The 19,585-nt window shown below is 35.8% G+C and overlaps 1 protein-coding gene across 4 annotated transcripts; it reads right to left on the minus strand.

The window, feature by feature from the left end:
• Positions 1 to 963: 963 nt before the first annotated feature.
• On the minus strand, positions 964 to 15,944 carry LOC132625893 (uncharacterized). 4 transcript variants are annotated; one of them, XM_060340508.1, is made up of 13 exons: positions 15,784 to 15,936; positions 15,345 to 15,449; positions 13,266 to 13,339; positions 13,095 to 13,166; positions 12,954 to 12,982; positions 10,863 to 10,913; positions 7,021 to 7,071; positions 6,740 to 6,799; positions 6,555 to 6,637; positions 5,770 to 5,917; positions 3,920 to 3,970; positions 3,012 to 3,116; positions 964 to 1,264 (listed from the first exon to the last, which is right to left on the minus strand). In XM_060340508.1, the coding sequence occupies exons 1-13, from the start codon at positions 15,834 to 15,836 to the stop codon at positions 1,115 to 1,117; spliced, it is 1,032 nt and encodes a 343-aa protein (XP_060196491.1). In that variant the 5' UTR covers positions 15,837 to 15,936; the 3' UTR covers positions 964 to 1,114. The 4 variants fall into 4 exon arrangements, with proteins under 4 accessions (XP_060196491.1, XP_060196493.1, XP_060196492.1 ...); XM_060340510.1 differs by lacking the exon at positions 3,012 to 3,116 and having other exon boundaries at positions 15,784 to 15,943; XM_060340509.1 differs by lacking the exon at positions 15,345 to 15,449 and having other exon boundaries at positions 15,784 to 15,934.
• Between the last annotated feature and the right edge of the window lie 3,641 nt (positions 15,945 to 19,585).

The raw sequence follows: 19,585 nt of genomic DNA on the forward strand, positions 1-19,585 counted from the left end.
CACTTTTTTTGAAACTTTGGAGTTGGAGTTGTGTTTAGCCATAATTTTTGAAATTATAGTTTTTGATTGAAAGTAGTTGTTTTGGTTGTGAAAATTTTGAAAAACAAGTTTGTCTTGGTTTTGAAATTCCGGAATACAATTTCAAGTTATATTTGAAATTCTTATGACCAAACGCTGATTCCGGAAAAAAGTGAAAAAATCCGAAAAAAAGTGAATAATTCTTATGGCCAAACGGGCCCTAATTCTATCCAAATTGACTATTCTCTTGAATTGTTGTGTGTCAAAATCGACTTTCCAAATCTCCATAACAGAAGATGATCCCGATTTTTTGTTGAACCAGAAACAATTGGTCTTGCCATGAAACCAACTGTCTCTTCTCATACATTGTAGTGCAGTCAATTGGTGCCTTACAGAAAACACAGAACTGCTATGCAGTGCTTTATTTCTCGTCATTAAGCCAAGAAGCAAAGGAGAAACAACAAGACATGTTTGAAAGTTTACCAATATAGGCTAAAAGTTAAATACTTTATCAAATATTTATACATCATTTTTTTGCGCGGAGCGCGGATTGTCCTTCATTTGGGGTGGTCTTTATTTTTTGCCCTTCAAATTGGTGGTTTCTAAGTTTTGCCCTTCGCCTAATACCCCGAGATTGTGGATTTGAGCTCGAGCTCAGTTAAAAAACAAAAACAAAAAAAAAATCGCAACGCAAAATTCTGCCTTGTGATTTTTTTTTTTAATTTTTGACTGACTGGGAGTTCAAACCCGAAACCAAGGAATTTTTAGCCGAGGGAAAAAGTCAAAGACCACCAATTTGAGGGACAAAAATTAAAGACCACCCCCATCGAAGTGCAATCCTACAAATTGCCATTTATACATAACTTAAATAAACGCATTTAAAATGGGCTACCTGGTGCACATTCTACCAGCATGGACCTATTCCCACACGAAAAGAGGAGGAAAAACAGAAACTAATATGTGACTATAAAATACACCAAGATTATGTTGTCATACATCTTTTTTGACCTTTAGGCCAATAATGAAGCGTACTCAATGCTTCTGATTTAATTTTTCAAATTAAGTAAATAAAAAATACATCCAGAAAAAATAACGGCTACTCGAACTTTATTTTTGAGAAGTAATTCTTGATTAAGGTAGAAACATGCTGAGCTACCCATAATGAGCCAGCATCTGTGCAAGAAAAAGCATGAGTATAATCCCCTCCTTCTAATGCTACAACAGCACCTGGTACCTTACTGGAGATCTGCAAGGCCAAAACTGGCTATTAGATCAATTTCAAGCAAGTGATTAGAATATAAAATTAGTCATATGCAATAACATAAAAAGGGGGATTTTTTCTCCTGCGGAGTGCTTCATTGGCACAATGGAATCACGTGATAGTAGCAACGGTAAAGTTGTCTCCGTGTGATTTGCAGGTCACAAATTCGAGCTATGGTTAGCTATATGCTTGTGTCGGGGTAGGCTACGTACATTACACAACCCCTCAGATGGGACCCCGACCCTGCGTGAACGCATGATGGTCTGTGCACCAGCCTACTTTTCTTTTTTGCTGTAAAGGCTAGTTTGGAGCAATGATAAAGTTGCCTCCATATTATCTATAGGCCACGGGCTCGAGCTGTGGAATAGCAACTGCAACTGATACTTGCATCAGGGTAGGCTACCTACATCACAACCCCTCAGGTGTCAAGGCCAGATTGTTGGTGCCTTAACTATTCCACAAAGTACATACTACCTCTCACCAGCTGGACATCTACTTGTGCGATTGTTTTACAGAGAGAAAGGCCTTCAATCCTCGGTAAGGTGGGATAGTTGTCAAACTACATCTCTAGTCCTAAGGTCTTCATGAATCTCTATCCTTGCTTCACAAGGTCATCTTCAGCATAAATAAGATTAATTTGTGATGCAGCCATGTCTAGTTCACCTGTCTGCTTCAGTAACCATATAGCTGTAACTACACATTGACAACTAGTTACCCTTGCCACTGCTAACAGTTTCAACACTAAAAAGGGCAGTTCGGTGCACGAAGCATGCAACATTTGCACAGGCCTACCCTGATGGCGTAAGCATTTGATTCCACGACTCGAACCTGCGAGCTATCTATACTATATTTTAAAACTATTCTTTAGTAGAGGTATCACTAAAATCATAATCAGGAACATCCAGTTTCTTCTGGATAACTTGTGGACAAGGACAAACTCGTTTGAGAAAGGCAGTCGTCACAAACATTTATAAAGTAGACAGGCTCATGGCAGCCACCTGACAGTACCAATCTGAGAAGTAAGAACTTCAACCCAAGAAGATTAAGCCTATCAATATTCCTTGAACATCCATATTTGAGGTGACGAACTGTGTATCCCACATATCTTTCTATCAACATTTTTCTCAGCAGTGATACGTAAACTAGTGGGACATGTATCACTCGGTCAGGCATCTGGCTTCACAGGCCACCTGAATAAGCCTGATATGTGATATTTGGGTAGCTCAAGCAGACTGCACCCACTCACTCCATCATGCTTGGAACATAAAAAAAAGGATATATGCTCTAAAAGGGTGAGTGCTTAACTGGATATATTTATTTTTAATAGTAAATGTATAAACACTAGTTTCAAGTTTATAATGTTAAGGAGGGATCATTAGATGATAAAAAGTTAACAATGAATAGACTGTCTTAAACATCATGCTCATTTCTCTTACTTTCAAGATGCAGTAAAATCGGCCGTCTAGAAATTCTAGATTTTATCTCTTATAGAAACTCATTAAATTAAGTGTTACAGCATCAACTAGATATTATAGCTATTCTCACTAGTCTTTATAAGCTCAAAGGAGCCAGACTCACAGCTAGCACAAAGCATAAAAAGTTTTAAGAGTGCTGGTCAGATCCGGATGTTACGTTAATGAGACATCATAGCACAGTAAATCTTTGTAGTTTCACATTGCAAATATAAAAAGGAAAAATCTGCGCAATCAAATAAATTACCAACATTATTTACCTCTTCATACAAATGTAAGGGACCCCAGTGATCATCGCTGCCAAACAAAAATGCCATCTGACTTTTCTTTTCCCTCATAAATGACCAATCAGGTTCCTCATAAAGCTAATCCAGAAGGAAAAAGAACTCAGAATTAAGAGAGACCGAGAAAACTTCTACGGACGAACACAGATATCCACGGATTTGGGGCGGTGGGGGGAAATACACTTTTTCTGAGCCATCTTTTAGCTTGAAAATTAATGCTTTTCTCAATGTTGTCAAAGGCGCGCTTAAGCCCTGAAGCGAGGCTCAAAACATGTTGAGCGCTTTGCCTCGCTTTATGTGGCTTCAGTGTAATCATCAAGGCTCTAAGACATACTTTTCCTTGCCGATGAGCCTTTCTTGAAGAGTTTACACTAAACAACTGATATTTCACTTTATCGTAATGTTTTTACAATTTCTTTGTCCAAATATTTGTTATTCATGCTTATTATTATTAGTCTTGGGTTAAACATATAAATATATATATATATTGTATATTTGCACAATCGCGCCGTTTTTTTATTAAAGCCCACGCTTTATTTGCGCTTTGCGCTTAAAGCTTCAGCTAACCTTAGAGCTTTTTTGCGCTTTTTGCTTTTGATAACACTGGCTTTTCTACGGGAGTATCCTGCTGTAGCCTGTGGTTCAAGCTATTAGTGTGACATAATGGTACATGCAGCTGTTATGCAACAAAAATCACATTCTCTTTTTTGCCTTTTATATGAAAAATAACAGTTTACAACATCTTTTCTATAAGCACCATCATCTTAACAAGAATATTTTGCATGAAAAATGTTCTGAAACTTATAAACTTGTGATTAGGTCGCACTGGATCAAACAATGGTACACTTGGAGCAATGTAGATAACGTGACAAGGATAAACTTACCTTTTCAAATTCAGTCATTGCCATGTATAGCATGTTCTGAACGGTATGGTACTGAAAAGCATTTTGCAGTTGCCAGCAACGATTAGTATTCAAGCTAACAATAGATATAGATGGGTGATTTTACAATATCCAATATCACAAAGAACAATCAACAAATTTCATTTCTTGATGAAAACTGCAACTAAATGAATAGACAAAAAGAGGTTAGTGATTTTGTACTTCGTCTTGAAGAACACGTGCCCTCAAGATTACAGAGCGTAGAACTTGGACCAAATCGCAGCCATCTAGGTATATAATTTCTAGTTTCTAGATATATAATTTTACAACTAGTTAATCTACAAGGAGCAGTCATAACCCGTGAAAATAGTGGGCTGAAATACAGAGGACTTTCCAATAACCGTGGGTTTACACCTGGATCTAGCAAGAGTCTATACTTGTTTACCCTAGCTATGGATGAGTTAACCAATAGTGTACAGTTTTAATACAATATTGTGTTAATTGATAAAACTAATAAGAGAGTTGATGAAAAGCTTGAACTACATAAGAGGGCTCTAGAGTATTTGAGGATGACTAGAACAATATATGATCTGCAAGTTTAGACTTTAGTTAGCATAAGAAGAATGAAATTGGAGTGAGATTAGATGAGACTGTGGTGTCCAAATGCAGACTATTTATATGTTTAGGCTCAGGTTCTCAGGAGAATAGCATTATAGATGAAAATAATTAAATTAGAATGGCTAAGATAGAGGACCGGTAAGGAAAATTATAAGATAGGAAGATAGGAGGAATACCTACTCAAGTTGTAGACAAGTTCTATATAGAATAGTTGTGAGATCAAAGTAACTTGATACTCTAAGCCCCGACAACATCCACAAGATAAGTTACGTAGAAATGCGGAGATAAAATACGGCACATTATAAAGAAGGTACAAGTAGCACGTATACAAGAAGATAATAAGATGTAATACAAGATTGTTTGGTCATGTCTTTTGTGGACCTCCAATTGCAGCGGTCCATAAATTATGATCAGAGGTATTAAAATGGGACAAAGTAGATCCAAAAACACATGGAGGAAAGTCAACAATTTCTAGGAATCCATATGGACTAAACTGGGAAAAAGAATACAACGAAAGAGCAAAATTCTTTAATGTGACACCAACCAGTCAATTAAGGTTAGTCGATATTTGAACACTTACACTGGGTGGGATGTTTGAGTGGAGTCTTATAAATTTGGTTAGAAATTGTATAAGAGTGCAGAAATAGATGTGAGATTCTTTAAACTAGAGATTCACTGAATCTCACATATATTTCTGCACTCTTATACAATTTCTAACCAAATTTATAAGACTCCACTCAAACATCACACCCCAAGTGCGGCCCTTCCCCGGACCCTGCTAACGGGAGATGCTTTGTGCACCGGGCTGCCCTTTTTAAAGAATCCCTAAGTTGTCTTAAAGGAAGGTAGGGGAATGAAATGGGCACAAATGGATATTAAGGTTTCATATAACTAACCCAAACTAGTTTGGAGCTGAGGTGTAATTATTCTCGTAAAAATTAGGATTTGTCCATATTTGCCTACACAATGTCATTTTAAATTTGATGCCTTTGAAAGGCCAAAAAGACAATGATCCTTACCATCAAAATTGATGTGGTTTGACTTTTCATAATTTTTCAGATAAGAGCTTTGACTTGGCATTTCAAGGAAGACATGACTTACAGGTCAACTTGGCAGGTAGAACTCAATACTCATTGCTCATTTATCCAAAAACAAAAATGAGTAACTGGTAGGTCTAATAATTCAGATCTGATTGCCACCGATGTTAAATAGAACCATAAGAAATTGATGCTCACCTTGAGGACATGTGTACAGAGAGCCTCAACTGCAGACGGGCACCAGGAATTTCCCACAGAGTTTTTCACCAGAATCCTGGAGATCCAGGCTGGTAACAGTCCCAGAATTGCTACAATTGAACTAAGGCCCGTACATAAAGTGCGAGATCTACACAAGTTATAACCGAAGAACATCAGTTTCGTCAGAGTTATTGCATGAGGAAAACAATACCCACACAAACAGGAAAAGAAATGATAATATACTCAAAAGCAAAAGTAACCCTCGATTTGTTTATTGGATATTTTGGATAGATGCCACAAATTTAGTCCAAATTAATAAATTAGAAACTGTCAAAAGTCTAAATCCACAACTTAAGTTCGGCGAGATACTTAAAACAAGATAAACAGAAAATAGAACAGAGGAAATAGCCAGTTGCAAACAGTCAGCAGAATGGACATGCAAACTAGAACAATAGAAGTTACATATCAAAAAAATAAAAACTATAGCACTGGTTAGTTGGAAAAGCTTAACAAGTCATATGATCTACAAAGAGGATTTGAAATTTCGAATAAAAAGCAATCTGATTGCACATGCTCACTTCCCAAAGCAAGTAATATAATATTAATGGGTTTCTATAACTGTTTCATTGAGAGTTGAATAACAAAGGTCCAGAAGTCTGATGTAAGAGGAAAAGCAAAATATTCAATGGTCCCCAGATGGGCAGGAAGGAAAGTAAGCAGCTAAAGTACAAAGCTCTCACTTCACATAGAGAACAGAAAATGGAAAGAAAAAAAAAAAGATTTACGCTGAAATCTTCTTAATAAAAGCTTGTGTCGAAGACTTGGTGTTTACAGCTATAAATGGATACAAGAAAATGCAGTATGTCACCTAGAAACCAAAATAGAAGTATCAGAATGAGAATTTTGGGAAAGAAGAGGCATAATAGTGAAAAAGATTATACATAAAATATAAAGAAGACATACTCATCACCTTTCCTTGAAGTCTCTTAACAATGTCCAGAGATATGTATGAGCCAATAGAATGACCAACCTAAGAACAGAAATCCATATCAGCCAACGGCATAGATTAATCTTACAGCACATAAAACTTCTAATACATCCAGAAAATGAGAATCCATCTACAATGATGACAAATTTCCATTTCTTCTTATAGCTTTTTGTGGGTTATGAATTGATAGTTCAGAGCGAGAATCCAAGTAACACACATATAAGAGTTACCTGAGTATATACTAATGCAACTTCCGAACTTACCAGTACTATAGGAACTTCAGCATCCTGAAGCTCATGCTCTATGAAGTTCATCTGGAAAAGAAGATTTGAAACAAAATTAGTCAAGAATGCAGATTGATCTATATCAGTGTTTCGAAAGGCGTTTTAGGCGAGTCCCGGGGCGCGAATTGGATTGGGGCATACCAAAAATTTACTGGTGTGTAGTTTTTTTTTAGGGGGGGGGGGGGGGGGGGGGTGAGTTCTATTTGGAGCGCACCCTAGAAAGTGAGGCGCGTCTCAAGAAGAAGGCTCATGCCTACTGAAACTTAAAAAGATCAAAGATTAAAATTCCCCTTGTTTTTCTAAAGCCCTCTTCGTAAATACTCAAATTCATCACCCACCAGAGAAAAAGATCCCTAGCTCATAACATCAAGGCTCATCGACTACCCCTAACCTTAAGAAATCATCCTCAGATCAGTCCTAGCGACTTTGGCAGAGTTGCTTTACCCTTTCCTTTTTCTGTCACATTAGTTTTTGGATTTTCAATTTTTTGTGTGCTTCTGCCTTTGGCATGTCATTCACCTTCTATTTGCCGCTTTTTTCTAGTTAAAGAATGCAATAAAGCATCCACTACAGGTTCAAAATTTTAAAAACCACGAGGAATGTGACTTCGGAAGAGATACGAGCTGTTGCATCCGTGAGTGGTAATATGGGTAGTTAATCCGGAATTTTCTCCAACTATGGCCAATTCCAAGGACTAAAAACCTGATAGATGACTTTGTTAGTGCTAAAGCAAAGCAAGCTACTTTGAATTCTAAATAGAAGAAAGAGGAAAGGAAAGAAGTTTGTAATTGGTAGGTTCTTCTTCTCAAGTGGTATCCCGTTTAATGTTGCCAATGACCCACATTATTTGTCAATATTTGACACAATTGCAAATGACGGGCCGAGTTTTGTGGCTCCCTTAAGGCTTGAGTAGAGAACTTGGATACTGAAAGATGAGGTTACAGACATTCACAAGAGATAAGATGAACATAAAAAAATTTGAAGTAATATGATTGTTCAATTACGTCTCATAGTTGGACGGATGGGAAAAGTAGATTTTTAATCAATTTCCTTATTAACAGTCCAGAGGGTAGTTTCTTTTTGAGATCTATTGATACTTCTGATTCTACTAAAAGTGGTGTAATGCTTGCACTACATTTGAATAGAACCATACATGAAGTTGGAGAAGAAAATGTTTTTAAGATAATTATTAATAATGCTTTAAATTTTTTGAATGTTGAAAAAAGAATAATGGAAACTTGGTCTCATGTTATTGGACTACTTGTGCAGCAGTATTGATCTCTTGCTATAACACACAAGGAAGTTGAAAAGTCACAAATCACACTTACAAAAGCAAAAGAAGTGGTGATATTTATTTATGAATATACTTGGATGTTATATTTGCTTAGAGCATTTACAAATGATCATGAACGTATTCATCCTGCTACCACTCACTTTTCTACAACATATCGCACTCTTCAAAAGCAAGACCAAGCCCTTAGATATATGTTTTCTCCTTAAACTTGGAATAAATCTGCTTGGGCTTAGAAAGATGGGGGTGAAAAGAGTCATAGTTTTGATTGATCAGAACTTTTGGCCACATATTGCTTATTGCATAAATTTTATAACTCCTTTACTGAGTGTCTTAAGCAAATCTCATTTTTTATGCAATATTCATTATGTGATCAAAAGTTCTGAGCAGAATCTCATTTTTAGGTAGTACAGCCCAAAATTATGGGATCAAGATGTTGTCGGGCGAGGCCACTAATTGAGTGCCGCCCAAACAGCACAAAATGGTCAACCCCCACTTAAAGGATATTGGTTAATTAAGAAGGAAATTCTACAAAATTATGACTCTCGCTTTCACCCCCTCATATTTCTTAGTCCAAGCATATATAAACATAGATCAAAGCAGTTTTTGCTTTTGGATAGTGAGATATGCTGTAGTAATGTGACTGATAGCAAGACGAGAAGGCTCATGCTTATTTGTAAATGATCTCATCAAATCTAACACACAAGTATGTACATAGATAGACTCACTTCTTTTCTTTATGCGTTATTTGATGAACTTTTGACTTTCCTATGTCTTCTAACAAGAGATCAATACAATGTGCGACACAACGAGGCCAATAAACATGAGGCCGAGTTTCCATTATTCTCTTTCTGGCATTCACAATTAGAATCATCATCAGTAATTATCTTAGCAACGTTTCCCTAACTTCATATATGATTCTATTCAAACGTAATCGAAGTATTAACCACTTTTAAAGAAACAGATGCATCAATAGATTTAAAAAATAAAAGCACCTGTATGAATGCTAACTAGGAAATTCAAAAAAACGTCTACATTTTCCATCTGTCAAACTAGCTATGACTGAACAATCATATTGCCTCCAAAATATTTTTTTTATGGTCATCTAACATCTAGTCAATATTTGTAACCTCATCTTCCAATATCTAAGTTAACTCATGTATTGATGGAGGCACGAAAACTCAGCTCATAATTTGCAACTCCATCAAATTGACAAATAATATAGGTCATCTGCAATATTAAATGGGATAACAATTAACAAGATGACTAATATTTGTAACCTCATCTTCCAATATCTAAGTTAACTCATGTATTGATGGAGGCACAAAAACTCAGCTCATAATTTGCAACTCAATCAAATTGACAAATAATATAGGTCATCTGCAATATTAAATGGGATAACAATTAAGAAGACAAACCAACAAATTCACTGACAAACTTCTTTCCTTTCTTTGTATTTTCCCAATTTAGAGTTCAAAGTAATTTGACTTACTTGAGCACTAACAAGTTATCTATGGTCTAGCCTTTGGATGTAAATTGCACATAGTTGGAAGCTAGATTCACTATCCATATTAACCCCCTCCAGATGCAAATCCTCATTTTTCTTAGAAAGTAGCTTCACATGTTTTTTGTGCACTGAACATGTAGTAATACTTTTTGCATTCTTCAACTATTTCATCTGGCACCTTAGCACAAAGCTTTATCTTATGATGGTAGCCTGCTAAAGGTTGCTTCAATCTATCGATTGAGTACATTGTTGTTCAGTAGGCATGAGCAGTGTGTCAGGGCGTGTGCCTCGCGTTCTAGGGCGTGTGCCTAACAGATCCTATGCTCCCCCACCATCGTGCACTGTGTTTTTGGTAGGCTGCGACCCAGCGGCAATACTCACCCCAAAAACGTTGTTAAAAGCACTGATTACTACAACTCTACAATGAAAATATGTTTGCCAAAAGATTTAGATTTAATTAATTGGAAACCAAAAGCATCGCTACTCCATTAGCCTATGCATTACAAAGCAGAGGATATAAAGTTTTAACAACAAACTTATGATGGATAAATATCTACACTAAAACGTGGATCTGTCTATAATATTAAGCATATTTAAATATTTTACCCTCATTATATTAATTATAAAAATGTAAAACTGGATATTGATGGGACTTTTCACCCATGTTAGGTAAAACACCTCGCCTTTTGAAACACTAATATAGACACTAAACTACCATATTCAAAAGAAACAAAGAATATTCCGAAGAAATTTGAGAAAGAATAGACTGAGCTAATCAAATAATTAGTAGAAGCAAAAACAGCTCTTGACTACATCCTTCAGCCACAAGTTGAATGGTAGTTTCAACCTTCCATTAACATTGATATAGCACTAATGAGGAAAAATTAGTTCTATCTGTTCCCAAACCCAGAAAAGATTTGAAAGAATTGCTGATGATACACTTTTCACCATCCCACAAAAAGAAATGATTTCTTATTTAAAAAAAAACAAAAAAAAGGGACTAAAATGAGGTCAGTAAATTACCTTGTGATCTGTTTGTTCTTGCAGTGAGAACAGCCTTCCATGCTCCCAATTCTAGCAATTGGAACAATCATGCAACTATGTTAGCCATGCAGATGTTGGGGTATTAGTGCCAGCTGAAAGTGTAAAACAAGATATTAACATACACCAACAAGTATTCATCTATAAAGCAGTGTTGTCAAAGGTTCAATTTGAAGTAAATTGTAGCATCTAGTGGTGAATATTCTTAGCATTTGTGTACAGAACGTATCCGGTTTAGCTTCAAAAGCACTTTGTCCGCAAAGATGCAGAAGTGATGACTTATGCGCATTATTTAGGGCAGTTCTTGTCATCAAAAAAAATATTTAGAGCAGTTCTTAGATTTTGTAACTATTCCTAGTTCTTATCTTGCAAAAGAAACCGTCTTTTATGAAATACCTAGCAAAGGCTAGGGATCTCAACCTGTTGTACTATCAAGTTTTAGCCCAAGAAGCAGGAAAGAAGCTTAAGATTTGAGAATAGGGAGTTAAGGAAAATAGTTATAAAGGGAATTGAGCAATGTATATTTTGAGACAAAAGTTAAGGTATGCAAGAATATATTTAACCAAGTTTCTTTTCGTATTTTTATAATTTGGAAGGGCAAAACTCATTTTTAAAATCCTTATTGGTTGACTTATCTGCACTTGCTCCTCCAAAATCCCCTCTGCTAACCAGTAAATGCATAAGGAGCTTCATAAAAACCAGTGAATTTCAGAAACCAGTAGGTGGCGAATGCGGGTAAGACTCGTTCGGTGTTTATTCTGCACATACTCCTCCTAAATCCCCTCTGCTAACAAGTAAATGCACAAGGAGCTTCATAACAACCAGCGAATTTTCAGAAACCAGTAGGTGGTGAATGCGGGTAAGACTCGTTCCTGGTATTTATCTGATTTAAGGATTTATGTAACTATGCGGTAAACATAGGGGCAACTTTTTGCTAATTTGTAAAGAATTTTGAAGAATCCAAGTGAAGCTCCTACACCCACATTACACCCGTTTGACTCAGAAAAGTACCCATGTAACATGGTACTCAAAAGAATAAGGAGGTGGTGAGGGCGGCTACTAGCCAATGAAGGGGGTGACAAATCATAGGTACTTGTGGTCATCAAGAGGTTTTTATATCATACTTAAACTAATACTTCATTAAGAACGTGGGCTATGAAGAAAATAAGGTTGAACTCAGACCATAGATGCGAACTTAACCAAGAGTAGGGAGGTTGATGGATCGAACTGCCACTAGGGCCTACAATTCTATTTAAGAGAAGCAGCGTATCACCCAGAAATACAACCAAGATTTCCTACTAAAGCAATACTAACGGCGATAGTACTGATGAAGAAGGTACTGCTTTACCTAAAGGTCCATGTGGAACATCATAAGAAATTTATAGAAGTACATGCTTATTTAACAAATTAGAATAAGAAAGGACGATTTGCCAAAGAAAACACCCCAAGACTTTCACATTTAGTTATTCAAAACAAAAATACAAGATGCAAAAAAGAACAGAAACAAATGGATAACTAATGCAGCATTATTTGTACTTAGTCATAAGGCATTCTCATCCTCTAGACCTCTACAAAAAGAGTGATCCAACAGAAAACATATCTCTTCTGTTTTACCTTACCATCTTGCTTCACAACCCTATAAAGTGACACACAGTAAGCTAACTAGGTCACTGTTAAGTTGCATTTCCACAGTCGGCGTATGACACTATTTATGTAACCCAATGATAGAAAGAAAGAACAGCCGTCAATGCTCAGATTGTGCTTATACTTCCATCAAGTTTAGAAATCAAAAGACTACTAGATCCCATGATAAAGTCACTAGAACATTTTGCAGGAAAAACATTTTTTGAAGAAAATGTATTCGTCATACCAAACAGACCTGAACTAAAGAAAAAATTGAAGTATTTAGTTAAAGTGGTGACAAAAGAGAGTAGGTGTGCTAATGTACATGTTCAGTAACTTTAAATGTGAATGAAATATGTTTCCGGCATTCACATTTTGAGGAGAATATTCACTTCCCAGGCAAGAAGACTGAATCCTCGTATTCAAGTTGATGCTGCACTAAGGCCTTACCTTTTCCGTATGGCCAACATGCGAGATTGCTGAAAGAGACAAAAAGGAAAAGGAAGCAATCAGTAAATAATCACTTCTAGCTGACCGTGAATCTCGCTATTCAAAATATTATAGTCCAGTAGAGATGAAACTGTATCTTGCCTGTCACAGATGCAGTTCCATCCAGCAGATCATAGAGTGATTCCAGAAAATCAACGTAAAATGAAACAACACCTGCAGCAGTATCAACATAGTTTAGTCATCGTAGTCGCTTCACTAACAGAGTAACACCTACAAAAACACAGATTCACTGGCTTACAAAACTATAACAACCTGGATTTCCAGGAATAAACAAGACATGAAACTTCGGGTCCTTGGCATGAATTTCCAGCAGATCCGTCTTATAACTGACCCAGCATATTACAAGCACAAGATGAGAGGCTAATAGTTTCACATGCAAATAAATGTACAAAACCTTTAATAATAAACACTTAAAAACATGACTTGATCTACAATCAGCTGCTTATTTCTCATAAGTCAAAAGCGATTAAGTAAAATACCAATCAGCCCTCTATCATAGTAACCATGGGAGTAACAAAAATGCTATTCCAATCATCCTACTTACTAAATTCATTTTTATAGGCAGTGGAGGAGCCAGGATTTTCACTAAGGGGGTCAAAATATAAAGAAGTAAGCAGAAGAATTTGAGGGATTCAACATATAATATATATCCATTAAACAATTACCTATCTAAATAGTGTAATTTTCTAGATTAGGTGGCCACTGGTAATAGGCATGATACATGAAGCTCTCCTACTCCTTGAACGCGAAAAGAATGGCATTGATTCTTTTCTTTATAAAGAAAATATATACATATATTATATAGAAACTACTACAAAACCAGAGCTTTTGATATCAAAAACATTCTTAAAATGCTTTGAGAAATCATAGCGAAAAGAAAAACAAAAGTTTGACTCTACAACTACTACATATAAAAAGAGATGCACGGGTTATCTGATAAAGGATGATAATTTCTACACCAAAAGAATAGATTTTTAAAATATAAATTCACTATACAGAATGATGAATGTGCTTCATATTGCAACTCCAATAATTGGGTCTAAAACTCACAGTGTCTACTACTATCTTAATCACATTCATGGGCTGAGCTGGGGGGGGGGGGGGGGGGCATGGGGGTTCGTCCGCTCAACATTATTTGTTACTCACGCCGTCCCAATTTATATGACACTTTCCTTTTTTTTTTTTTGATGACATGGGAACCCGCAGCCGCTACCCTTCGGGTGCGCACAGGGTAAACCCAGCTCCTGTGCAATAGCTCGCAAACCATACAGGAGAGGTAACCCGCACTAGGCAAGCCCGGTGCGACGAGCTCGACCCAGAAGGCAAATCCCCTGCTGTCGTAGGTCAGTCCCAAAAAAAAAATGACAGCTTTCTATATTTAATAAAATTTGATTTTGACCAAAAAAAGGATGTGGTGATGTGGATGGGGCTGCTCCTCCCTTAACCAGAGGTCTCGGGTTCGAGTCCTGGGTATGGAAAAATCCTTGGTAGGGAGTGCTTCCCCAGAAATGGGCCTTACCCGGAACGAATCCGGATATAGTGGGGCCCCAATGCTGGTACAGTGGTACCGGAAACCAAGTGGGAAACAAAAAAACAAAAAAACAAAAAAAGATTTTGACCTTCCCATTTTACTACAAAAATAGAAATCTCTCACGTTTGATTTATACCACAAGTTTCAAAACTCTTTCTTTTTCTCTCAAACTTCATGTCCGGTCAAATACCTCCACATAAATTGGGACGGAGGTAGTACATACTCCCTCCGGTTCAAAAAGTGTGTCCACTTAGCCTTTATTTTTTGGTTCAAAAAGAATGTCCACTTACCAAATCAAGAAAGAATTAACCTTATTTTTTGCCCTTATTAAGTGTTAAGCAACCAAATCCCAATACCTATTTAATTAGACGTAACTTAGTCAAATTACATATTTTTGTCTGGGAGTTAATATTTTCTTAAGGGGTGTGCAACACTCTTTTTGAAACAGAGTGATTATATAGTAGATGTTGAATCCTTATAACTTCTTCGTGTATTTACTTCTTTATATCTTGAATTCACTTAGTGAAAAAATCCTGAATTCCGCCACTGATCACATTAGTGTTTATCCATCTTACTAAAACAGTGTGTGAAACATAACACAAAACACATAAATGAAACAAAATTAAGAATTAAAAAACACAATAAAAAAAAGGACAGCCCGGTGCACTAAGCTCCCGCTATGCGCGGGGTCCGGGAAAGGGCCGGACCACAAGGGTCTATTGTACGCAGCCTTACCTTGCATTTCTGCAAGAGGCTGTTTCCACGACTCGAACCCGTGACCAATGAAAGTGCAAAATTACCCTGAAACATTACAAAGCCGAAAACTTGCACGCTTTCTTTTATCAATTAGACTCAAATTTTCAGGACACATTTTTGAATGTCTGCACTTCAATGCAATTCTTCTCCTGAAATCAAAAAAACCCACACAAAAAAAAAAAGGTCATTTAATTATGTTTATTACTCCTTCTGTCCCAGTTTACATGATACAGGTCGAATTTCGACAGTCAAACTTCTTTATTTTGACGTGAATTCAGACATTTAATCTTTTAAGTCTTTTTTTTAAATACTTAGAAGCTACAAAAAAAAAAGTAGTATAAGTCACAGTAATTAATAATTAGGGGATCAAGATAGCTGCAATATAACTCTCCTGAAAATCAAAAACCCACAAAAGAAAATGTCATTTAATTATTGAATATATATATAAGGAAAAGAAAAAGAATGAAGAACTCAAGTAATAACCTGGATATTAAAGAAAGAGTACGAGTAATGGGAGCAAGATTAGCAAATAACATGGATTATATCGAATATAACTTCCTTATATAGTAAGCCTTTAAAAAAAAAAAAAAAACTAAAAATCAAATCTTGATTTAAAAATAAAAAAAAAAGAAGGCTAAAAATTTGTGGTGGAGTTTGGTATTCGTTGGTCGTTACTCTGTAAGTATGAGTGTTATAGTGTTTGTATTACTCGTCCGTCACAATTTATTTGACACTTTTTTTTCAGGTTTTTCGAGAGTTGTTTTTTTTGCAGTAATTTTTTATATGTTTTTTAAATATTTTAAATTATTAATTATAATATTTTTAAAGTAATTTTTAAATATGTAAATTTTATTTTAAAAAAATTTAAAAAATCTGTTCAAATACACAATCAAAATTAAAAAGTTTGATCGTCGAGAAAAGAGAAGTGTCTTGGAGAGAGAAATTATTTATTAGGTGTGACTTTTTGTTTCCTTTTTCTTTCTGCTGGAACAACGTTGTTCCAACTTCCAACTATTTATTACGTACTCTAGTTCTGATGAACAAATGCCCAAGGGTCATTTGCACTTCTGTTCCTATTTTTGGTTGGTCGTTAATTTTTGTCCCTTGTAACAAACTATTTTTTAACGAGGCATAAGTTTATATTTTGAATTACTACTTTCGTCTCAATTTAGGTGTCTTATTGTTGTGAACCATGCTTACCTAAGAGTCAATTTGCGTGAAACTGATTCGGTTGTTATTATTGGGCCAAGTAAAATATTAGAGAGTTTTATTTGGGATCCAGGCCCAATCAGAATTTAGTTAAAAAGGACCGAGAGTTGGAAAGAACGGTTTATGCAATTGTTATGAAGAAACTCTGTATTCCCTTTCTCTTTGAGTTGCTCTCTCATCTCCTTCTGTTTATTACTTCCATTGTTCCCTTAATTGTTGTTCTTCATTCTGTTAGTATTTCCTATATTCAGTGTAATTCCATTCAGTGGTTATAATATGCACCAGTGTTTGTATCGTGAATTTAGAGTTGTTACACTTAGTTTGACTAAGTATGGAGTTTAAGAAATAAAGAGAGACTTTTGAACCTTGTGGTCCTAAATTAAAGATGTGTATAATGTACTAAAATATCATTTAAATCTTGTGGTTATAAACTTGTAAAATGTTTGAATTATCAACTTGCTAAATATAGAAAGAGACACTCTTTTTTAAACAGACTAAAAAAGAAAGTAAGACACTTACATTAAAACCGAGGGAGTATAATATTTCATAAGTTATTGTCAGTATACTTTTGACCTTGAAGAACTTATGTCTAGATGGACAGAAATTCAATTTTTAAATAGCAAAAATTAAAGACCAGCCCATTTGAAGGACAAAAATTGAAGACCAGCTCATTTGAAGGGAAGTTCGTGCTATTTCATGAATGCACAAATAGCCATCTGAAAATCTTGTTCTTGTGCGGATTGCCCTTCAAATGTACTGGTCTTTAATTTTGTCCCTCAAATTGGTGGTCTTTAATTTTTGTCCTTCATCTAATACTATGATGTTTGGGGTTTGAATTTCGGCTCAGTAAAAGAACAAAAAAAGAAATCGCGTAGAAGGCAAAACTCTACTTTATTGTCTGGTCTGGAGCGTGCACATTCATGAACTGAGAACATTTTCATCCTCCATCAGTCCGAGACAGGTCAATTTTTCCGCTTTTTTTTGGGGGCCCACATCAGATCGGGTCTGAGCTTGACTCTGATACTATGTCAAATTAGGCATTGGGCCGAGGGGCGAATTTATGCATAAATTTTGGGTCACGTGAACACATGATCACTCGGCTAAACTCGATATATTATGTCTATAATTCTGAAAATATATCTAATGTTAACTAAAGAGACACATGGTCAAAATGGGTTGAGTGGAGCATTGGGTAGAGGCTATGTTTACATCCTCAAGGTCACGAGTTCAATCCCTAGCTCTTGCATGTTTTTGCTATTATTTTCTAAAGCTGCCTTTTGACCTTCCTTTTTATATTATTAACCAAGTAAAAAACGTATTTTTATTTTATATTGCATCAGATGACTTTTCTTTCCTTTATTTCTAATTATACTAAGTCCCAAAAAAAGCCAAAAAAAAAAAAACTATCTACAACGAGAAGTCGATGTCACTATAAAATTTTATATCTTATCTTAAAGCAATGATGAACTCATCCTCATAAAATCCTAGATTCGCCTCTGATTGGGCCTAACTCACACTCCAACAGCTAGCTCAAAGGAAGAAGGATGATTCGCCTCTGATTGGGTCTAACTCACACTCCAACAGCTAGCTCAAAGGAAGAAGGATTGCCCAAGTCCCCAGGGTTCACGTCCGTCATCGATGTGGTGTATTCTCTTCAAATAAAAATAAAAAACATATGTAAAATCGGCTACGTAATGAAAATTCACGTTATCATTGAAGCAAAAGAAGCACGTTGTGGTTGAAGTATTCTTGATCGGGCCTGAGCTACCTTAGTCAATCCAAACAGACCTGTCATATAATAACTAGGTCCAAATGAATAAGCCTAATAAAACACGGGCGATAATCTTATGGGAAAATAATTTCAATATTTAATTTCAAGAGAAAAGTGGAAGGATAAAGAGAGGATAATTTAGTTATTTGAATTAGTTTACGGCCAAGAAAGTGCTTGGATAATTACGGCCATTAACAAAAGAAATACTAATGAAGATTATTCCATTTTGACCCAATAATCTTTTGTGCTTCCTCTTTGTTTCCTTTTTTGTCGTGATTATTTGATCATCTATTTATCTTTTTAAAATGATCACTACCTATTTAAATAGTTACGTCCGTTAAAAACTTGGACATTGAATAACATATGTTGACTATTGATAAGTTTGCCAGTTAACATAATTTGACCTTTTTTTTAATTTGTGCGGAGTGTCCTTCAAATGCATTGGTCTTTAATTTTTGCACCTCAATTTGTTGGTCTTAAATGTTTACCCTTCGCCTAAAACTTTTAGGTTTCAGATTTGAACCCCTGATCAATCAAAATTTTAAAAAAAAATCGCCAAATAGACCTTGAATTCTGCCTTAAGACAGAATTTTGCCTGCGAAACTCTGCCTCACCTGAAGGTAAAATACTGCCTTAAGGCAGCATTTTGCCTAAAACTCTACCTTAAGGTAGAGTTTGCTAAGGCATAGTTTGCCTGCAAATTAAAACTCTACCTCAAGGCAGAGTTTGCCCATCAGGCATAATTTGCCTACAAACTCTGCCTTAAGGTAGAGTTTTGCAGGCAAACTATGCATGATGGGGTAGAGTTTGGTAGAGTTTGTAGGCAACCTCTTCCTAGCAATTTTTTTTTAATTTTCGCCTGAGCAAGGATTCGAACTCGAAATCCTAAGGTTTTAGGCGAAGGGCAAAAGTTAAATACTTTCATTTTGATGAGCAGAAATTAAAGACCACCCCAAAATAAGGGTATTACTGCGAATTGCCCTAATTTGAACAGATTATGACATGTATTAAAAAGGAGCTAAATCTCATATAAGGGAGATTCTATCATTTTTTTTTATATAAATTAAATGCAAAGAAGTACTGTAAGATCTTCTTGTGTGTCAACACGATCCCTTAGATGAATTATGAAAATAGAGGACCTCGTGACTTAAAACGATGGTGAAAAATGAGATAGATATTAGTCATTACCAAAAATTTCAAGGTCAATTTATTTTCGAATGAAAGGTAAAAGCATCATCATGTTTTATGGGACGTGTTTTCATAAACATTCTACAAATATTTTGTATTTATATCAAACCATAATAA

Source organism: Lycium barbarum, chromosome 2, assembly GCF_019175385.1.
Source record: "Lycium barbarum isolate Lr01 chromosome 2, ASM1917538v2, whole genome shotgun sequence".
NCBI classification, from domain to species: domain Eukaryota; kingdom Viridiplantae; phylum Streptophyta; class Magnoliopsida; order Solanales; family Solanaceae; genus Lycium; species Lycium barbarum.

What these genes read in the sequence shown, in the direction of transcription:
- LOC132625893 (XM_060340508.1), bottom strand. Translation starts at nt 15,836, where the DNA reads ATGTTATTTGCTAATCTTGCTCCCATTACTCGTACTCTTTCTTTAATA. An exon ending in ACTCTTTCTTTAATATCCAG is followed by an intron (nt 15,450 to 15,783) that starts GTTATTACTTGA and finishes TTTTGATTTCAG; the next exon opens with GAGAAGAATTGCATTGAAGT. An exon ending in CGGCTTTGTAATGTTTCAGG is followed by an intron (nt 13,340 to 15,344) that starts GTAATTTTGCAC and finishes ATGCTGGGTCAG; the next exon opens with TTATAAGACGGATCTGCTGG.